We start from the raw sequence: 19,691 nt of genomic DNA, 5'->3' as shown, positions 1-19,691 counted from the left end.
GAGAGGGAGAGAGTACGGCCGGTCGTTTACATCAGATAAACAACACACTTTAAACCCCCGAGTGATTCACTGCTGTGTAGGAGCGCTACAGCTCCACCATTACATCACATCTTTGGATTCGTAAATGTACTCAGATCCAGCAGGAGCAATATAAACAACATTATCAGGGAAAAAAAAACTGAATGTTATGAGTGTTATTAAGAGAAGACACACATAGAAATACCGAGGGCTGAGTGCAAAAGTTTGTGCCCTTCGAAATGATTGCTAAATAAATAATTTGGATTTTTATTTATTTATTTATTTATTTATTTTTTACAATTAACACAAGAACACTCATATTACGTTCAGAACGTGAGATGAAGACCGATATCGTTCGTCATTAATAGACTCACACGATGAGCCCACTGTGATTGTTTTTATGTGCGAAGATAAACGGGACGGTTCAGCCCTTTCGCATCGTTAATCACGCAGAAATAACGCACGCAGATCTTTTTTATAACATAATACAAATATAACTCTGCTCTGCGCCTCCACCTTTTTCGAAGCCTTAGCGCTGGAGCGCTGGAGCGTGTTTAGACTGGGAACGCGGGAAAATCGTAGCATGTATTGCAGCATTAGTTCTGTTCAGTCTGGTATGGATATAAAATAACACCAGTGGCGTGTGTGAGAGGCCACGGAGTAAATGATTGCCAACTGTTTTAAACTAAGCTATGGTTTGTTTAAATTTTGGAAAATAGAAACAACTAAATTCATGAGAAAATACCACAGATGGGTACAAACAGAAATAATGACTGTTTGAGTGGGATTCAGTAAACAGTTTCTCCTACATCTTTAGTTTAGACTTACTATGGGTTCATATTTAATAAAAATAATAATAATAAAATATATATATATATACACCTCTTCTGGATTAGGCCACACCCACTTCAGGTTTAAATGTGAATACAGGTTGATTTTCTTCAGTGTAGTTCACTAGACAGATACACGTAGAGCTGGTGTCATTATATAACTGCAGAAGTCATTATAAGTTGAATTTCAGTTGAATCTGGCGAAGCCACTTGAAGCATTCGTCATATTGAACTATTCCAATGGCTTTTGTTCGATGTGCTCATCGCAGACAGCTGAAAGTCTGTACATTCCCACGATAAAGCGGATTTGCACTGGGGGTCAATCATTTCGATTGCAAGTGTTTATAATTATCCAAGTACCCATTAAAGAACGCTTGAGAATCATGAATTTTCATGGGGATCTTTGTGTAAATAAGGGTTCATATCCTCCTAAAAGGCCTGGAACACTTCCTGATAGGGAAACACTCTGAGGGAGGAAATAAAGAAGGGTCGTAACCTTCTGACGGTTAAAGAATCGAAACGAAATTCCTGAACGTGCTTTAAACGGTCTAATTGTTGGATTTTTTTTTGTAATCTCTCTGTCAGTTTGTCTTTGTGGTTCTTCAACCATTCCTGAATAATAGCTCTCTCTAAACACGGCTTTCTGTTCATCTTCCCCAGCTCTGGGAACGCTCATTCCTCCTGTTTTAGACTGTGTGACGGCTATTTTCCTGATTCCTACTGACTCTTAACTGCTCGGTAAACAGTCCGGGTCAGTAGCACATTTCCGTGGGCATGCAGGGCTCTTGTAGGCTCCGCAGACAAAAAAAAAAAAAAATGTAGTCATATATCCACCGATATAAGTGTAGAATCGATCCAAACGCATCACTGCATCAACGCCGGAGATAAATTACAGGGAGCGTGATCATTTCATGAACCCGGAACCAAACTCTTGCACTCGGTTGTAATAACGAACAAGGAATGAAAACGTGTTCTGTAGCTTATTTGCAGTGTTACAGGTGCCAGTGGTGATATCTCCGTTATGGAATGACTGTTAAATATCTGGATACTGTATAGCACACACAGTGTTCCTGTCAGCAGGGGTTATTCTGTCAACCAAAATTCAGTGACGGGGTTAAATAAGAGAATCAATACGACCGTGAAATGAAGCGGTTGTTGAAAAGCCGTCATCGGGAGCGAAATGACTCAGCAGGAAGCATCCAGCGGCTGTGAAACTGCGTGTCACGTGAGGTCACGTTATTATTCTGACTTACCGTCTCATAGATTGTGTCCTTATTTTAAATGAAAATACACTACATCATTATTTACCATTGAACACCTTACGATATCGTATCCCAATATTCCGTCACTCCACTTAAAGGCTCGTTACTTTAAAAGAAACACTCAGATGTTGGGATTCATTACACTCCACGACTCCCTTTTCTGTAATGTTCTCCCTAACTGTATTTGAACCCATCCGTTTGTTTGTTGTTTACGGCGTTAAATTGTAACATGCACATAATATTTCCCAATCTCCACTTTCCCCCACACCGTACTCATGGCATTCACTTCTTTTTTAGATTAATTACATTTTTCTATTAAATTCAACGACATATCTTACGCATGCTTATTCTTTTCCTTCAAACTAATTCCCAGGTCTGGCTTTACGGAGTGTGATGACGACTGGATGATGAAAAGAGTGCAGATCTGTGTCTCATGGAAAAACAAAAACAATAATAACAAAAAACAAACTGAGTAAAAGAAACAAAAAACGAACAGCCCCCCCCCCCCCCCAAAACCCCACAAACAAATCTAAACCATATAAAAAAAACCCTCTTTCAATAATACTCTGAGTTGCAAAACAACAACAACAACAAACAAAATAAAATAAAATACAGCAAGAACACTTTCTAAAAACATAAACAAACAAAAGAACCTCCCAAAAAAACAACAGAGCACACAAAACAACATACAAGAACAAAAGAAAACAAAAAACAAACAAACAAACAAACACCTCCCACAAAACCCAAATCTAAACAAAAACAAAACCCTTCCAATCCGAGTTGCACAACAACCACAACAACAAACAAAACAAATACGAAAAACAAATAAATAAAACAAACCCCCCAAAAACACATACCTAAAAAACCCAAATAAAACAGACTAACAAAAAGACAAATAAACAAAAACAAACGACTAATAAATAATAATTTGAATCTGAAAACATCCCCGCCCCCAAAACAAACAAACAAACAAACAAAACAAAACAAAACAAAAAACCCCACTGACTGTCTTTTCGGCTTGCTTAATGCTGCATCGTTAATGAAACGATGAAATAACAGTCCTCGTGTTGGTGAACATGTGGCGAGAATTCCAGCTTATTAACTCACACCGAGTTCCATTACACCTGCGAAGCCTCACTGCTCGAGTACGTCAGCACACGTCAGTCTGATTAGCAGCAGATTCTGCTGACGCTGTGTTTTAACATCATGAACATGCACCACCAGGGTTTCAGATCCGTTCCAGTTGCATAGTCATACAAATAATCGTTCAATGAAAGCGACCCGTCTCCTCGTCAAGTTCCGCTTCAGCTTTCGTCCTCGAACCGATGGACACGGCCGCCGTTTATGTACAGGGGAGGAGACTGCGGGGAGAGGAAGGAGGAGAGAGGCGTCCAGAGACGCCGGTGCATTCAGTAGAAAGTGCATGCTTTGGGTTTGTGAAGAGTTTTACTGGTTTAAAGTCTTGCGAAAGGTCTGACGGCTTCACCGTGCGACAGAACAATGAGTCTTGAGGCTCCGCACGTCCTCCGCACGTCCTCGGCACGTCCTCCGCACGTCCTCCGCACGTCTCTGCCATTTTATTCTGACACATATCAATCATAAAGCAGCACTTATTGTCATTTAAGTGTTTTTTTTTTAAAGAAGTCAAACAAAGCCATGGTTCAGAGCTCCATCAATCCTTCCTTTAATGCTATTTCTCCGTCTCCGCAGCCTTCGAGCTCGTGTTTATGATGGAACGTCGGTGTTTTTCCTCTGGCTGCTATACTCCAGTGTTGTTGGTCTCCACCGCCGTCTGCTTGCAGCGAGCGCTCATGGCGTATTCCCCTCGGCTGGTGCCGTTCTCCTCTTTCCTCAGCGGTTTCCTGTGCACAGCGAAAACAACAACAACAACAACAACAACAACAGTGATATCCACATTCCCATCTCACCACGATAAACCCCCACGGAGGAAAGATTCTGTGATATAAAGATACAGAGCCACAAAGTTTTGACCCTCAATAAAGTCAAATGATCACGTACTGTACATCCAGTAGAATCTAAAAAATACACTTATTTAAAAAAAAAAAAAGAGTTAAAGATAAAACTTTAGAATTCCAAGAGATCAAAATAGTATGAGTCAGATTTAACTTTTTTATTTTATAAAGGGTCTGACTGTCTTCGTTCTCACGTGCTGTGAATATCGATAAACGCCAATCGGCCTTCGTTCACGACGCATTGACATTTAGCCACGCCCACAAAACTCACACAGGGCTGAAAACAACAGAACGGTGACTAAACGGTGAGCGTGGTGTGCGCTAAATCTTCCAGTAGAGCCGCTCAGCCACTGCAGCGTACTGACTACTCCACATTTTACAGGGTGCCATTACTTTCATACAAATGGAAAAAGCGTTCTTTGTTTTTATTTGTTTTACGGAATTATTTTCTCTTTTTTCAGAAAATGTTCATCACTCTGGTGTGAAATTTAAATAAAGAAGTGGAGGCTTGGCGGTTAAGGCTCTGGGTGACTGATCAGAAGGTCGGGGGTTCGAGCCCCAGCACTGCCCAGCTGCCCCTGTTGGGCCCCTGAGCAAGGCCCTTACCCCTCTCTGATCAACAGTTATACGATTTGATTATACGATCAGTCGCGGGTCACGTTAGCGAGTCTCTTTACATGGAAATTCGCACAAATGAAAGACACGAAGGTTTTTCCCAACTAACTGGATCTTCATGAACCCTGCGCCTCTGGTGTAAACGCTCCTGCGAGTGATTCACGGAGAAATCCACTCGTGTCCAGATGCAGTTTAATAGAATAACAGTAAAATGAACGTACTGGTTATAACGAGAGCGTGAGGAAACGCAGCTTCCCGTCTGAACGAGCTGCCACTCCTAATTTCAGCAGCGAGCCGAGGAGGACGAAAACAACCTGACCTTTCCAAAGGCTGCTTCGACTGCATGATGGTCCTCCGAGATGTGTCTGGAGGCTGGGGCTAATTTCATAAACACGATCTGAGCTCATTAAAACAGCCCGCTTATTGCAGGTAAACACACACCATGCCCGCGACGAGGATGACGGATGGCCTTTGCTGACGAGCTCTGAAAAGCTAAAGGGGAGATTTTTTTTCACCTCGGTGTTCGAGGTACGGGTCAGCTCGGGAAAACTCACAGCTCAGATTTAAGACGGCAGCTCTCGTATTTAAAACCCAAACCTGAGGTACTGTGTCAGTAGCCTGGCGGGAGAAACTGACCGCAGATGTTGTAATAATATTTTTTTGGATCTGTCATGGGCGTGACGATCAGCAGAACCGTGCTGAAACCTCCACACAATTTAAAGATCAATCCCAGCTATTGGGGACGGTGGCTCGAAGCGGAGATCCTGGCTACGCACAGCCAGGTCCGTAAGTATTCGGACGGCGACATGATTTTAGTCGTTGCACCTCTGTACGACGCCACGCTGGATTTGCAGTGAAGCAGTCGAGAGCGCAGACTTTCGGCTGTGATTCGAGGGGTTTAACAAAAACATTTTCAAAAGCTCGCACTGGACAGACTCATAAACAATCATAAACATTAGGATTATTCATTATTCTGAACACGTCGCTGCCTGAGACCTGGAACCCCTGGAACCCTCATTTTTTTCATTCTTCTTCAATTATTAACATAAGGGGTATGCAAACTTATGAGCACTACTGTATGTGGAGCGTCCGCTGTACACGTCCCTGCGAACGAGCCGTTACTATAGAAACAATAACGTCTCAGAACGAGCGCATCAATATAAACCCGCGCTACTCTCTGAGCCGCCGGTCTAGAAAATGAATCCACACCTTCTGGCCAATCACGATCCAGAACTCTGAATAAGAAGAAATCAATTTTTGGCAGATTTTATAATGGGAGTAAACATTTCTTTACTGGACGCAGCGCTCGACAACATGTGGTGTTTTTCTGCTTCCCGGGCACCTCGGCTCCTGCCGAACAGTACGCGGAGACAGACTCCACAGTGATTGATGAAATGTTTAGGAGAAGCCTGTCGTGACTAACACGATCCCTGTCCCTCGGGTAGGACTGATGAGACTATTTAGTTGCTCTTCGGGGAACATCTGTCATGAGAACGAGTGCGAGCAGCCGTGAGGCCTGTAGGGTTTCTCCTATAAAGACATCCCCTCGCCTGATTTACACCGGGGGAAAATCCTGTTTGGTCTGCTGGCTCGGGGGGGAGGAGACGCGACCGGGCGGAGGGGTCAAGAGCAAACGCTTCGAGAAGTTTACACTGAATCGTATCTTGAGAAACAAAGCGCCTGGAGCAGTCACGGTGTTCCTTATAGATGAAGCTGTTCATTAACAGTGTTATTATCAGCACATAGAGCACCACTCAGGCGGATTTTGAGGAAAACGGATGCGTGCCTCGGCTACGCACAATTCTAAACGCGAACTGAAGCACAAGACATCGATGTGACCACAAGACGACACACTGAAATGTACGTTTTGGCTCTAAATTCACTTAAAAACACTACGGAATGACATTTGAGTCCAATATCGAATACATACGAACACAATAAGACACTACGACGTACTTAATTCAAAATATCCCCACGTTAAAGCCCAGAAAAAAGGTTTTCTGCACACGGAGGAGCTGCATCTTAATCAGAGATCTGCATCTTAATCAGAGACACCACGTCTCTCCGGCACCGAATGTTTGTGTATAACACTATAAACGATGAATAATCGATTCTCCGCCAGCGTAACCGATTTCATACCGAAGCGCTGACACTGGAGACTCCTTCCGGAAATATTACATCCATAAATATCCCTAGAGAAGACGTCACCATATTAATAATGGCACACTTTTTTAAAAAAAGAAACCTGTTTATATGGAGCGTCCGTCATACAGGTCCCTATGAATGAGCTGTTACTGTAGAAATAGATTAGAACGAGTGCAATCGACGCCTTGTGACCGATCAGAATCCAGAACTGAGGTGTAGCGTGAGCTTTCAGGTGTAGTGCAGTTTCCAGAAGTTTCTAGAGGAACAGGACATTGTAGACAAAAGTCATCCTTTTTATGGTCCGTGTTTGTGTATTGGATCGGAGAATCCAGCCCACGGTGCTTTTATTTCGGCGTGTTCAGGTGTCGGTGTGCGATGGAGAGAAACGCTGACGGTAAGATCAGCAGCGGGTGAAGAGGATGGAGGACGCTGGGAGGGAATGCTGAGTGTGTGCTGATTCAGAGCGCTGTGGAGCGGTTATGTAAGCTGAGCGCTCGACAGAGATGAGAAGAACCGTGTAGAGGTGATCTACTGAGAGGAACAGAGGTGACGATGGTGTACAGAGAGGACTGAAGGAGGACGGATGATACTAACAAGCTCTCTGATACCGTCTCGGTTTATCGTTCTCAACAGCCGAGAGGGTTGGAAGGTGAAATAAAGGTTCCACAGAGCGACTGCTTGCTACCAGGGTATTTCCACCAGCGGACTCATTTAAATAAAAAAAAGCCTTACTGGAGCTTTCACCATGTTTGTTTCAACTGATCACATGACCCAGTATGACCCAGTATGACCCAGTATGACCCACCCCACAGGAGACATCCGTCCTGACATGCGTGGAACGTACTTTTTTTTCCCAGTTTACCTGCAGAAAATGTAACCCAGACAATTTCCCAGCGAATCACTAACCAATTATTAATGAGACGACAGCAGACCTCTGTTAACGTACACAACATTATATCAATCAGCAGCTCTTAAATCATCCCACTAGGCTCTGCTCTTGGAACAGGATTATTATTATTATTATTATTATTATTATTATTATTTAAAGCATTTTTTATAATGTTTTAACTGTAAATCAACATTTTCTAAGACGTACATTCTGGCGTTCCACAAGGCTCTGCAGTTGGTCCACTTTATTTGTTATTTGACTATTTTATTTGCGTAATGTCAATACTTAGCTTTTTAAGAAACATACATACTGGCATCCCACAAGGATGTACTCGTGGACTACTATTATTTGTATTATAATTGTTATTATAATTTTAGCGGTTTACCGGTCAATTAGTAGCTTTTTAGACATACAAGGGGGGACTCAAAAATTCCCGGAATTGTAAAAAACAAAAACACAACTAGTGTTAGAAAACGCAGCATTTCTCCTAAAACCCCATCGGAAGTACTCTCCTTGTGATGTGATACACTTGTCCCAGCGTTTCTCCCATTCCACATTACAATTCTGGGGATTTTTGGGTCCTCCCGCGTACATACTAGTGATGTGTCCTTCATGAACGATTCGTTCATTTTGAACAAATCTTTAATATGACTCGGGAACAACGAGTTGTCTCAGAGAGTGATCCGTTCATTTTTGACATGCGCTGCAACATCCCCGTAGGTCCTGTCCAGGAAACAGAAATGATCAGTTCACGTCTCGAACCTTCGGGCCCGAGCTGTTCATTTCCGGGGAAACGACTCGGATCCTGAGGCGAGGTGAACTAACAGACTGCGTAGCCTGAAGACCCAGCTAATCAATGAGTCAATCATTTCTGTTCCTCATAACCTGGCATTAGTTGCATTAGCCTATAGTTTATTTGATAGTTTATATTAAGTACTAGATGTGTTGGGGAATTTAACGTGTAACGTTTTAATTATATTCTGCTGAAATGAACGAAATGACTCGGAAAAAAGATTCGTTCATTTTGCTGAACGGGATTCAAAGATCCGGATAAGTAAAATGATCCGAACGTCCAATTCTGGTGTCCCACAAGGATCCACTCTTAGACCACTTTAAAATTTATTCTCAATAATTAGCTTATAATATTTATATATATATAATTTGGAGCACTTTTGCTCCAGCAAGGATGTTAATTATCTTCTGTATATTTATCTTTTATATTTCTAGGCGTGGAGATTCAGTGACTAAAGGACAAATCGATTTGTCAGCTGTCATATCTTCTATTTTAAACGACAAATGACCTTCGAATATCACTTTTATTTCCTGGTACCCAGCGGTGTAACTGTTTAAGACATCAGTGCAGAAATATTTCTTATAAATCCCCACTGATAGTCGAAATCTAATCCCAGTGGATCAGACAAGAACTCCAGAAAACATAATGTCTCTGCTCTTTCTGCAGAACTTCCACAAACACCACAGTTATAATGCCACTCAAAGCCTATTCGCATTCGCCCCGAACTCGGACATGTTTTTACACCTTCTACAATCGATTAGCGTTAAATGAATCTTTATATATCGGCTTCATGAAATGAACCAGAGTCTCGAATCTGTTACCTCTAACCACGTACTACACTAAAAACTGACACGGCCCTCAATTATTTAAGGATTAAAACACTGTGTGTGTGTGTGTGTGTGTGTGTGTGTGTGTGTGTGTGTGTGTGTCAGAGTGATGTGATGACGCAGAGTTATTGTTACCATGCTGAAGCGGATTATTTTCCGGTAACAGCACATCCCCGAGTGTTTTATTCCTCTTACACTACAGCAGTTTGCCAACAATTCAATCTTTTTCAAATAATAGTAACATTTCCTTTTTGATGTGTAATCGTGGATGTGGTGGAGTTTTCTGTAATTAGACGTCTCCTTTGAGTTTACGGAAGGAGTCTCCAGTGTCAGTGCGCTGTAACAGTCAGCGCTCAAGCTGCAACTTTAAGTTTTCCCACATCTTCAGGACACCTTGTTGTTTTATGGACTTCGAGAGAGAGATAGACAGAGAGAGAGAGAGAAATAGAGTGAGAGAGGGAGAGGGAGAGAGAGAGAGAAATAGAGAGAGAGAGAGAGAGAGAGAGAGAGAGGGAGAAGGTGAGAGAGAGAGAGAGAGAGAGAGAGAGAAGGAGAGAGAGAGAGAGAGAGAGAGAGAGAGAAAGAGATTGAGGGATAGAGAGAGAGAGAGTGAGGGGTAGAGAGAGAGAGAGAGATTGAGGGATAGAGAGAGAGAGAGTGAGGGGTAGAGAGAGAGAGAGAGAAAGAGAGAGAGAGAAAGAGAGAGAAAGAGATTGAGGGATAGAGAGAGTGAGGGGTAGAGAGAGAGAGAGAGAGAGTGAGGGGTAGAGAGAGAGAAAGAGATTGAGGGATAGAGAGAGAGAGAGTGAGGGGTAGAGAGAGAGAGAGAGAAAGAGAGAGAGAGAAAGAGAGAGAAAGAGATTGAGGGATAGAGAGAGTGAGGGGTAGAGAGAGAGAGAGAGAGAGAGAGAGAGAGCGAGAGAGAGAGAGAGAGAGTGAGGGGTAGAGAGAGAGAGAGTGAGGGGTAGAGAGAGAGAGAGAGAGAGAGAGAGAGAGAGGGAGAGAGAGTGAGGGAGAGAGAGAGAGAGAGAGAGAGAGAGAGGGAGAGAGAGAGAGAGAGAGAGAGAGAGAGAGAGAGAGAGAGAGGGAGAGAGAGAGAGAGAGAGAGAGAGGGAGAGAGAGAGAGAGAGAGAGTGAGGGAGAGAGAGAGGGAGAGAGAGAGAGAGAGAGAGGGAGAGAGAGAGAGAGAGAGGGAGAGAGAGAGAGAGAGAGGGAGAGAGAGAGAGAGAGAGAGAGAGAGAGTGAGGGAGAGAGAGAGAGAGAGAGGGAGAGAGAGAGAGAGAGAGAGAGAGGGAGGGGTAGAGAGAGAGAGAGAGAGAGGGAGAGAGAGAGGGAGAGAGAGAGAGAAGGATGGTGAGTGAACGACTGTGTATCGCTGCTATAACAGTAGTGTGAGCAGGGCGTGAAGTGTGACTGTGCCTCTTTGCTGGGGTGTAAGGGGAATAAAACTCTCCTGGATGTCCTGCTGTAGGAAAATGACCATCTCCGAGGCGACTCCGCTTCATCACACCACTCCGTCACTGATCCTTTCACTAGAACAGCACGACACGGCGTGATTTCCCAGGCAGGTACGCTACACGCTACTAAACAGATAACCACGAATAGTTCCAGACATCACTGACATATTCCCCGGGAGATTTAAACACCGTACGCACCACCGAACCCTTCACACACGTCAGCCCAGGCCTGTACGGATAATAACCCTGAAAACCCAGGTGTGATAATTACCCCAGCAGAACAGACTCTGTACTGCAGGAAGAGTCCGCCGCTCTCCAAATACCTCGGCTTAATGTAATATTTATCGAGCTAAAAACAGCTTGCGATGATAAATATAGCTCTAATGGTGCCCTGATATAGATCTGTACTGGACTTGTCCACTCCACCGAGCATTTATATGAGACCGAGAACACCAGAGAGGCTTTTCTCATTCAGAAGAAACGACGAACATCGGAGCAGAACCTAAAACAGGAACCTTCCATGTGAATAATACACGCTCTGTAGTACACACGCGGCAGATGGCTATAAAAAACCCATCCATTTTTCATACTCGGGCTCTTACAGAGTGTATTCACTCTCCCGTGAAAGCAGATGGGAGTAGGCTTCAGACCCGAAGGAAACAGATAAACTCTTAATCCGTACTTTCTGTGGAATTAAACATGACATTTAGTGAAAAACCCAACGCTGGGGTTGGTGCCAATATTTCCTGTTTATTTCTTTGACATCTCCCGCCCTGTTTCTTCGCTGTAACACCTCGCGGCTGTCAGAAAGAAGAAGCAGACACTCCGCGACCCGTTCCAGCAAAACACCAGACTTCCTAGCAATGGCCTGCTTTGTTTTTGTCGGGGAAACCCATCTATGTGTTAATGCAGAGCTAAATATAACCTCAGCTTTTCCACTCCAGAATCTTTGTTATTGCCAGAGTGCAGAGGCAACCAATCAGACTCAGACTAAAACTGTCTCCAGGACCCGCCCGTTTACCAGACTTATTCACGAGGAGGACAGATTTACACCCGGGACAATCGGTCTCGCTGCCACACAGGGCAGAACTTTATTTTTAGCGCCTGTGCGTGTTTACAAGAGAGAAAATAAAAATACTACTGGAAATGTACTGAGTCATGAACCTGTGAGAGGAAAACAGCACACACTGTACAGGACACGTTAATGACACCAGGTGCGGTTTAATACAGCTGTTTGTCCATGTTCACTTATAAGCTACAGTTATTTACATATATATATATATAAGACCTGTTGAATACTGTATTCTGATTGGTCAGAAGGTGTTATAGAATAAGTTCCTGTTATAAGAGCAGCTCAGACAACAGTGCAGTTCATATCAGCGCTCGTCCCGATACGCGTGTAACGTATAAGGAGATGTCTGTTCAGCGTTCACGGAAGGAGTCTCCAGTGTCAGCGCTGTGTAACAGTGCGAGGTAACGCTGTAACTGTGAGTGTTCGGACATGTTCGGGACAGACGACTTGCAGACACGGTGTGTTTTGTTTAGCTGAACACGCTATTTCACATTACAGATGTTTACATAAAGTCCACAAGACACAATAATGACTGAATTTACACACATGAACCCGTTCAAAAGTTTACACACGCGATCGATTCTTAACAACTGACACCGATCATCCTGTTCAAAAGTTTACACCCCCTCCCCCTGGCTCGTAACGTATCGTGTTGCCTTCTGGAGCGTCAGTGAACGTGTGCACCTTGTGTACCAGTCGTGTGCGAGTCCCTCAGTCGTCCTCGGTCTGAAAAGATGGATCTCGACATCATATAGCCGCTGATGGAAAGAGCTCAAATATGCAGAAGATGCTGGAAAAGTGAACAACGTGCAGGACCTGGAGGATTTTTCTGAAGAACAGCGGGTGGTGTAACTGCTCAGGGCGAACAATGGACTCGTGAAGAACTCTCACAGAACATGAACACATCACACTCACATGACCAATCACATGACCAAGCACTTGACCACTCACATGACCAAGCACATGACCAATCACATGACCACTCACATGACCAATCACATGAACAATCACATGACCAAGCACATGACCACTCACATGACCAATCACATGAACAATCACATGACCAAGCACATGACCACTCACATGACCAATCACATGACCACTCACATGACCAATCACATGACCAAGGTGTATGCCTGAAGATCCAAAGTTCTACAACATGAGGATAATCCAACTTCTCAGAAAGCCCAAGCCCAGTTATGAGTCTAGAATTAACAGGGATTAGTCAGTGGCGTTTAAACCGAATTCTGAGCTATACTGTCTGCTTTTCTGCTGATCCACCCAACATGAAAATCTGTGCCGTTCCATCCCAGTGCCTTTAATTCCATAAAGCTCATTACAGAAAGTGATCCAGAGAACAGAGCACCATAAAGCAATGATTGGAGTAATAATCCCCGTCTGCGTCGGACTGCTTCGTCACGTTGTGCTGCACCGGTCGTTGAGCACGGACAAATGGTGAGATTTTTTTTTTGTGCAGATAAAAGGAACCATTAAACGTGTTTCTCTTCTTCATTCTGCTGACTGTGCATGCTCATTAGGGAGAAAACGCTGCCAGCTGTGTTCCCTATCGCCAGTTCATTTCCTTTTCACTCAGTTCTCAGGGAAAGAGAGAATTCACCAGGTCGGTCCAAAACAACTCCGACACGCCGTGCTGATAACACGTGCCTGTTTGAACACTGAGAACAGACACTCAACAGAATGCCGGAATAAATTATTCATTTTCAGCAGGACGTGCATGTGTAAACATTAGCTTTGGTCGCCTCTGGCTTCCATCCAACATCTGGACTGTTTTACTTTAATGCGTGTGAGAATATTCCCAAAATAAGGATGCATTTTACTTCCAGAAGAAGAATTTAGACTCTGGTTTCAGGTCCTGTTATCTGAATACTTCACACTTCACAAGACCAAACAACAGAGGCGATCTTTCTCTTACTGTTCACTCCATCTAAATATAACTGCACAAGAAGGTGCACTAGATCTAGAAGTGTCCGTCTATACATTTTCCCGTGATTTAGAGAAGAAGCCAGTTTTGTATTCCCAGACTTAGCATTGTTTACACTCTCAGATGAGTGGAATTATGGTGTTTAAAAAAATAAAAATAAAAAATAACTCAAATAATCAGTAATCTTCAGCATTCCCTACACCTCAATATTCTATACTCTTCAGCATTCAGTACACTTCAGTATTCCCTACTCTTCAGTATTCCCTACTCTTCAGCATTCCCTACTCTTCAGTATTCAGTACACTTCAGCATTCCCTACTCTTCAGTATTCAGTACACTTCAGCATTCCCTACTCTTCAGCATTCCCTACTCTTCAGTATTCAGTACACTTCAGCATTCCCTACTCTTCAGTATTCCCTACTCTTCAGTATTCAGTACACTTCAGTATTCCCTACTCTTCAGTATTCCCTACTCTTCAGTATTCTGTACACTTCAGTATTCTGAACACTTCAGCATTCCCTACTCTTCAGTATTCAGTACACTTCAGCATTCCCTACTCTTCAGCATTCCCTACTCTTCAGTATTCTGAACACTTCAGCATTCCCTACTCTTCAGTATTCAGTACACTTCAGCATTCCCTACTCTTCAGCATTCCCTACTCTTCAGTATTCAGTACACTTCAGCATTCCCTACTCTTCAGCATTCCCTACTCTTCAGTATTCAGTACACTTCAGCATTCCCTACTCTTCAGCATTCCCTACTCTTCAGTATTCCCTACTCTTCAGTATTCCCTACTCTTCAGTATTCAGTACACTTCAGCATTCACTACTCTTCAGTATTATCTACTCTTCAGCATTCCCTACTCTTCAGTATTCAGTACACTTCAGTATTCAGTACACTTCAGTATTCCCTACTCTTCAGTATTCCCTAGTCTTCAGTATTCCCTACTCTTCAGTATTCAGTACACTTCAGCATTCACTACTCTTCAGTATTATCTACTCTTCAGCATTCCCTACTCTTCAGTATTCTGTACACTTCAGTATTCTGAACACTTCAGCATTCCCTACTCTTCAGCATTCCCTACTCTTCAGTATTCTGTACACTTCAGTATTCTGAACACTTCAGCATTCCCTACTCTTCAGCATTCCCTACTCTTCAGTATTCAGTACACTTCAGCATTCCCTACTCTTCAGTATTCAGTACACTTCAGCATTCCCTACTCTTCAGCATTCCCTACTCTTCAGTATTCAGTACACTTCAGCATTCCCTACTCTTCAGCATTCCCTACTCTTCAGTATTCAGTACACTTCAGCATTCACTACTCTTCAGTATTATCTACTCTTCAGCATTCCCTACTCTTCAGTATTCAGTACACTTCAGTATTCAGTACACTTCAGTATTCCCTACTCTTCAGCATTCCCTACTCTTCAGTATTCAGTACACTTCAGCATTCCCTACTCTTCAGTATTCCCTACTCTTCAGTATTCAGTACACTTCAGTATTCCCTACTCTTCAGTATTCCCTACTCTTCAGTATTCTGTACACTTCAGCATTCCCTACTCTTCAGCATTCCCTACTCTTCAGTATTCCCTACTCTTCAGTATTCTGTACACTTCAGCATTCAGTACACTTCAGTATTCTGTACACTTCAGCATTCCCTACTCTTCAGTATTCAGTACACTTCAGTATTCTGAACACTTCAGCATTCCCTACTCTTCAGTATTCAGTACACTTCAGTATTCCCTACTCTTCAGCATTCCCTACTCTTCAGTATTCCCTACTCTTCAGTATTCAGTACACTTCAGTATTCCCTACTCTTCAGTATTCAGTACACTTCAGTATTCCCTACTCTTCAGTATTCAGTACACTTCAGCATTCTGTAATTTCAGTATTCAGTACACTTCAGCATTCCCTACTCTTCAGTATTCAGTACACTTCAGTATTCCCTACTCTTCAGTATTCTGAACACTTCAGCATTCCCTACTCTTCAGTATTCCCTACTCTTCAGCATTCCCTACACTTCAGTATTCCCTACTCTTCAGTATTCCCTACTCTTCAGCATTCCCTACTCTTCAGCATTCCCTACTCTTCAGTATTCAGTACACTTCAGTATTCCCTACTCTTCAGTATTCTGTACACTTCAGCATTCTGTAATTTCAGTATTCTGTACACTTCAGCATTCTGTAATTTCAGTATTCAGTACACTTCAGCATTCCCTACTCATCATTATTCCTGACTATCTGATTTAGTCAGCTAGTTAAGAACTAGTCAGGATGTCCTAATGTCTGCTCTTGCTCTCTGCAGTGCTTGCTACAAAACTGCAGGTTGGCATTTTACAATGAGCTCGTTAGTGTCCCAGCCTTATCCGAGACTGCGGCCCGGGGAGCCTGTGAGCTCTGCGTCTGCTCTATCTCCATGCTTTCTGAGTCTGCAACGTGCTGGAGAGTTCTCTGCTCTCCCAGCTGTTCCCCTGACAGCGTGTTACGGATCATTACGATCAGGAACAGCACAGGGATGAAGTGCAACGATGCTGCGTCTCATTTCAGCTTACAGCAACGTGAGAGTCACTTCACCATGACTCTTTGTCCTGTCCTCAAAATCCACTAGACTCTCCGCTAAATTAAATAAAAATATCCTCCAACATGGCAGAATGCTCTTTAATCACGGTCGGACAGAAATCAAATGACTGCATAGGATTTATTTATAAATAACGACTCGGATTTGGAGCAACAGCAGTCCAGGTTTCGATGGAAGATGGAACTGGACAGAGAGAAAGGGTCGGGTTCACGATAAATATCTGTAACAAAGGAGGCAGAGTGAGGAACAATCTGAATAACAGCGCAGGAAATGGTCAGAACACGGGTAAACACAGGTAAACACGGGTATACACATATAAACACGGGTAAACACGGGTATACACGGGTATACACATGTAAACACAGGTAAACAGGGGTAAACGTGTAAACACGAGTAAACACAGGTAAACACGGGTAAACAGGGGTAAACACAGGTAAACACGGGTATACACATGTAAACACAGGTAAACAGGGGTAAACATGTAAACACGGGTAAACATTGGTAAACACGGGTAAACAGGGGTAAACACAGGTAAACACGGGTAAACAGGGGTAAACACAGGTAAACAGGGATACCAACATGTAAACACAGGTAAACAGGGATAAACACAGGTAAACAGGGGTATACACAGGTAAACAGGGGTAAACACAGGTAAACAGGGGTAAACACAGGTAAACAGGGGTAAACACGGGTAAATATGGGTAAACAAGGGTATACACAGGTAAACAGGGGTAAACATAGGTAAACACGGGTAAACAGGGGAAACATGTAAACACAGGTAAACAGGGGTAAACACGGGTAAATATGGGTAAACTGGGGTATACACAGGTAAACAGGGGTAAACATAGGTAAACACGGGCAAACAGGGGTAAACACAGGTAAACAGGGGTAAACAGGGGTATACACAGGTAAACAGGGATAAACAGGGGTATACACAGGTAAACAGGGGTAAACATAGGTAAACACGGGCAAACAGGGGTAAACACAGGTAAACAGGTAATCCAAACAAAAAAAATAAATCTGTGAAATAAAGCTGTGAAGTTACACACACCAGAAAGATTAGTACTAGTAGAGGGAAACGCACGAGGATAATGAAACAGTGCTGTGAAATACGAGTATGTAGGGCGAGGGTTAAGGTTCATAAGGTCACATGGTCTAGAGCTAGATTGCTTAGTTTTTTGTTCATTCCTGAAAAACATGCTCAATCCAGGCCTCTGATTCTGTGTTAGCAGTCCATGAATGTTCACAAACAAAACAGAGTCGGAGAGTCATTTTCACTGACGGACTGACGCTCATCGTTAAGAAAAGAAGAAGAACTCAGTTCAACTCATTTGTGGTGGGATTGGATAATAGTTCGTCCTGTATCCGGTTTTATCTAATCTTTAAAGCGTAGTCTTTACTCAGACATCCAGCAGCTGTCACCTGACACATGATTACAAGCTCTAAATGCAGCTTTCAGAGAATTACACCAATAATAAATAATAATAATAATAATAATAATAAAAATATGACCGGCATTGGAAGAGCGAATGCAGGTTGTGGACTGAATTTAAAACCAACTTCACCATCATAACTCTGAGAAACATTCCTATTATATTGACGTACTAATGGGTACTAATTTGAGAAACGTTCTAGGTTTTCTGAGAGTATATGACTTTACTTTTTCGTGGTAGAGATGTATTCTATAGACCGACAATAACTGAAAAGCCCGATTCTGAAAAATGGAGAGAAATGTGTTGAAAAGCTGAAAACGGATTATGAGTGCTGAAGTCTGGAGTTCGAGTCGGGATAGGAGTAAGGATGTGTGACCTAGTAACGTTTACCCAATGTTCTGTTAATAACGCTAAGGGCATTGAGTCTGGTTATAAGTGCGATGTGTCCCTCCTCAAAGTCCCCCAGCTGAAACGTTTGGGGGAAATGGCGTGCGCTGAGACCCGAGACGGATGAAGACATAAAAGCGGCGTAATGAAACGTGAACAGTCTTTAATGTTCTAGCTGTAATTTGCAGACCTAATTCAGAACGTTTGATGGAAAGCTTTAATCTAATCAGATTTGTGAACTGGATAATTGCTTGTGAATGGATGAAGGATCAGACGTTGAGGTGTTAATTAAATCTGTAGTAATGATCAAAGCCAGTGTTTCTCCTGACAGGTCAATTTACAGGAAGTGACTGAAGAAAAGAACGACGTGTTTGGTACAGAGCTAATAATAATAACATCATACTGACACGCTGATCATATAACAATATATTTAATAACAACTCAAAAAATAAAGATGGGTGTGTCTTTGATTTGGAAAGGGGTGGGACTTTGTTTTGGACAGGTTGGCAATACATTGATAGGAACAGATAGGTATGACTGATTAGAACAGATGGGCGTGACTTTGATTTGGACAGGTGTGCAGGACTTTGATTTGGACAGGTGGGCGTGACTTTGATTTGGTCAGGTGGGCGTGACTTTGATTAGGACAGGTGGGCGTGACTTTGATTTGGACAGGTGGGCGTGACTTTGATTTGGACAGGTGGGCGTGACTTTGATTTGGACAGGTGGGCGTGACTTTGATTTGGACAGGTGGGCGTGACTTTGTTTTGGACAGGTGGGCGGGACTTTGTTTTGGAAAGGTGGGCAGGACTTTGTTTTGGACAGGTGGGCGGGACTTTGATAAGGACAAATGGGAGTGTGTTTGAGTGAAACAGGTAGGCGTGGCTGAAAATATAACGTGCATATATGAATACCAATTATCATTTGAAGACTTTTATATGTAAACACATGGACACAGCCACTCGGAGGTGCTCTAAATTCTATTTAGGGACACGATGACACACCCACATTCCATATATGGACACACCTTCCGTCATTTCAGTAAAGAGCGGCTGTGTGGATGTTTCTGGACAGTTTAATGAGTGAGGCACTGAGTGAAATCTTACCTCTTGATAGCCTTGTAGCAGATGAAGACCGTGAGGAAAAGGAAGACGACGGATGCACAGCTCACCGACCCCAGCACCAAAATCTCCACCTCTCGTCCCCAGGGCTTCACAGGAGGAGACACGCTGGACGGCGCCACTACAAGACAGAAAGAGAGCGAGAACTTAATGAGCGAGGCTCCAGAGTCTCCTGCGTCACCTGTGAAGCCCCGGGGTGTTGTTAGGAAACCACAGCGCTTTGCACCACTCCATTCATCATCCCCGTATCCGAGAGGTGCTTTCACTCGGCCCATTACGCAGCACCAGATTAGCGCTTCAGGCTAAGCCACACCTCCTGTGCCACTTTAAAGTTTTCCTGCGGCTTGCTG

General features: G+C 43.2%; 1 protein-coding gene across 1 annotated transcript in view; it reads right to left on the bottom strand.

The window, feature by feature from the left end:
- Positions 1-318: 318 nt before the first annotated feature.
- The window catches only part of prima1 (proline rich membrane anchor 1), a 39,365-nt gene continuing 19,992 nt past the window's right edge, over positions 319-19,691 (bottom strand). Inside the window, exons 3-4 of the mRNA XM_053675625.1 lie at positions 19,327-19,462; positions 319-3,972 (exon numbers count right to left, since the gene is read on the bottom strand). Of these exons, the coding sequence (XP_053531600.1) occupies positions 3,870-3,972; positions 19,327-19,462 (239 nt within the window). The 3' untranslated portion in view covers positions 319-3,869. The remainder of the gene's footprint in view (positions 3,973-19,326; positions 19,463-19,691) is intronic.

Source organism: Ictalurus punctatus, chromosome 25, assembly GCF_001660625.3.
Source record: "Ictalurus punctatus breed USDA103 chromosome 25, Coco_2.0, whole genome shotgun sequence".
Taxonomy (NCBI): Eukaryota; Metazoa; Chordata; class Actinopteri; order Siluriformes; family Ictaluridae; genus Ictalurus; species Ictalurus punctatus.
This window is presented reverse-complemented; position numbering and strand designations above follow the sequence as displayed.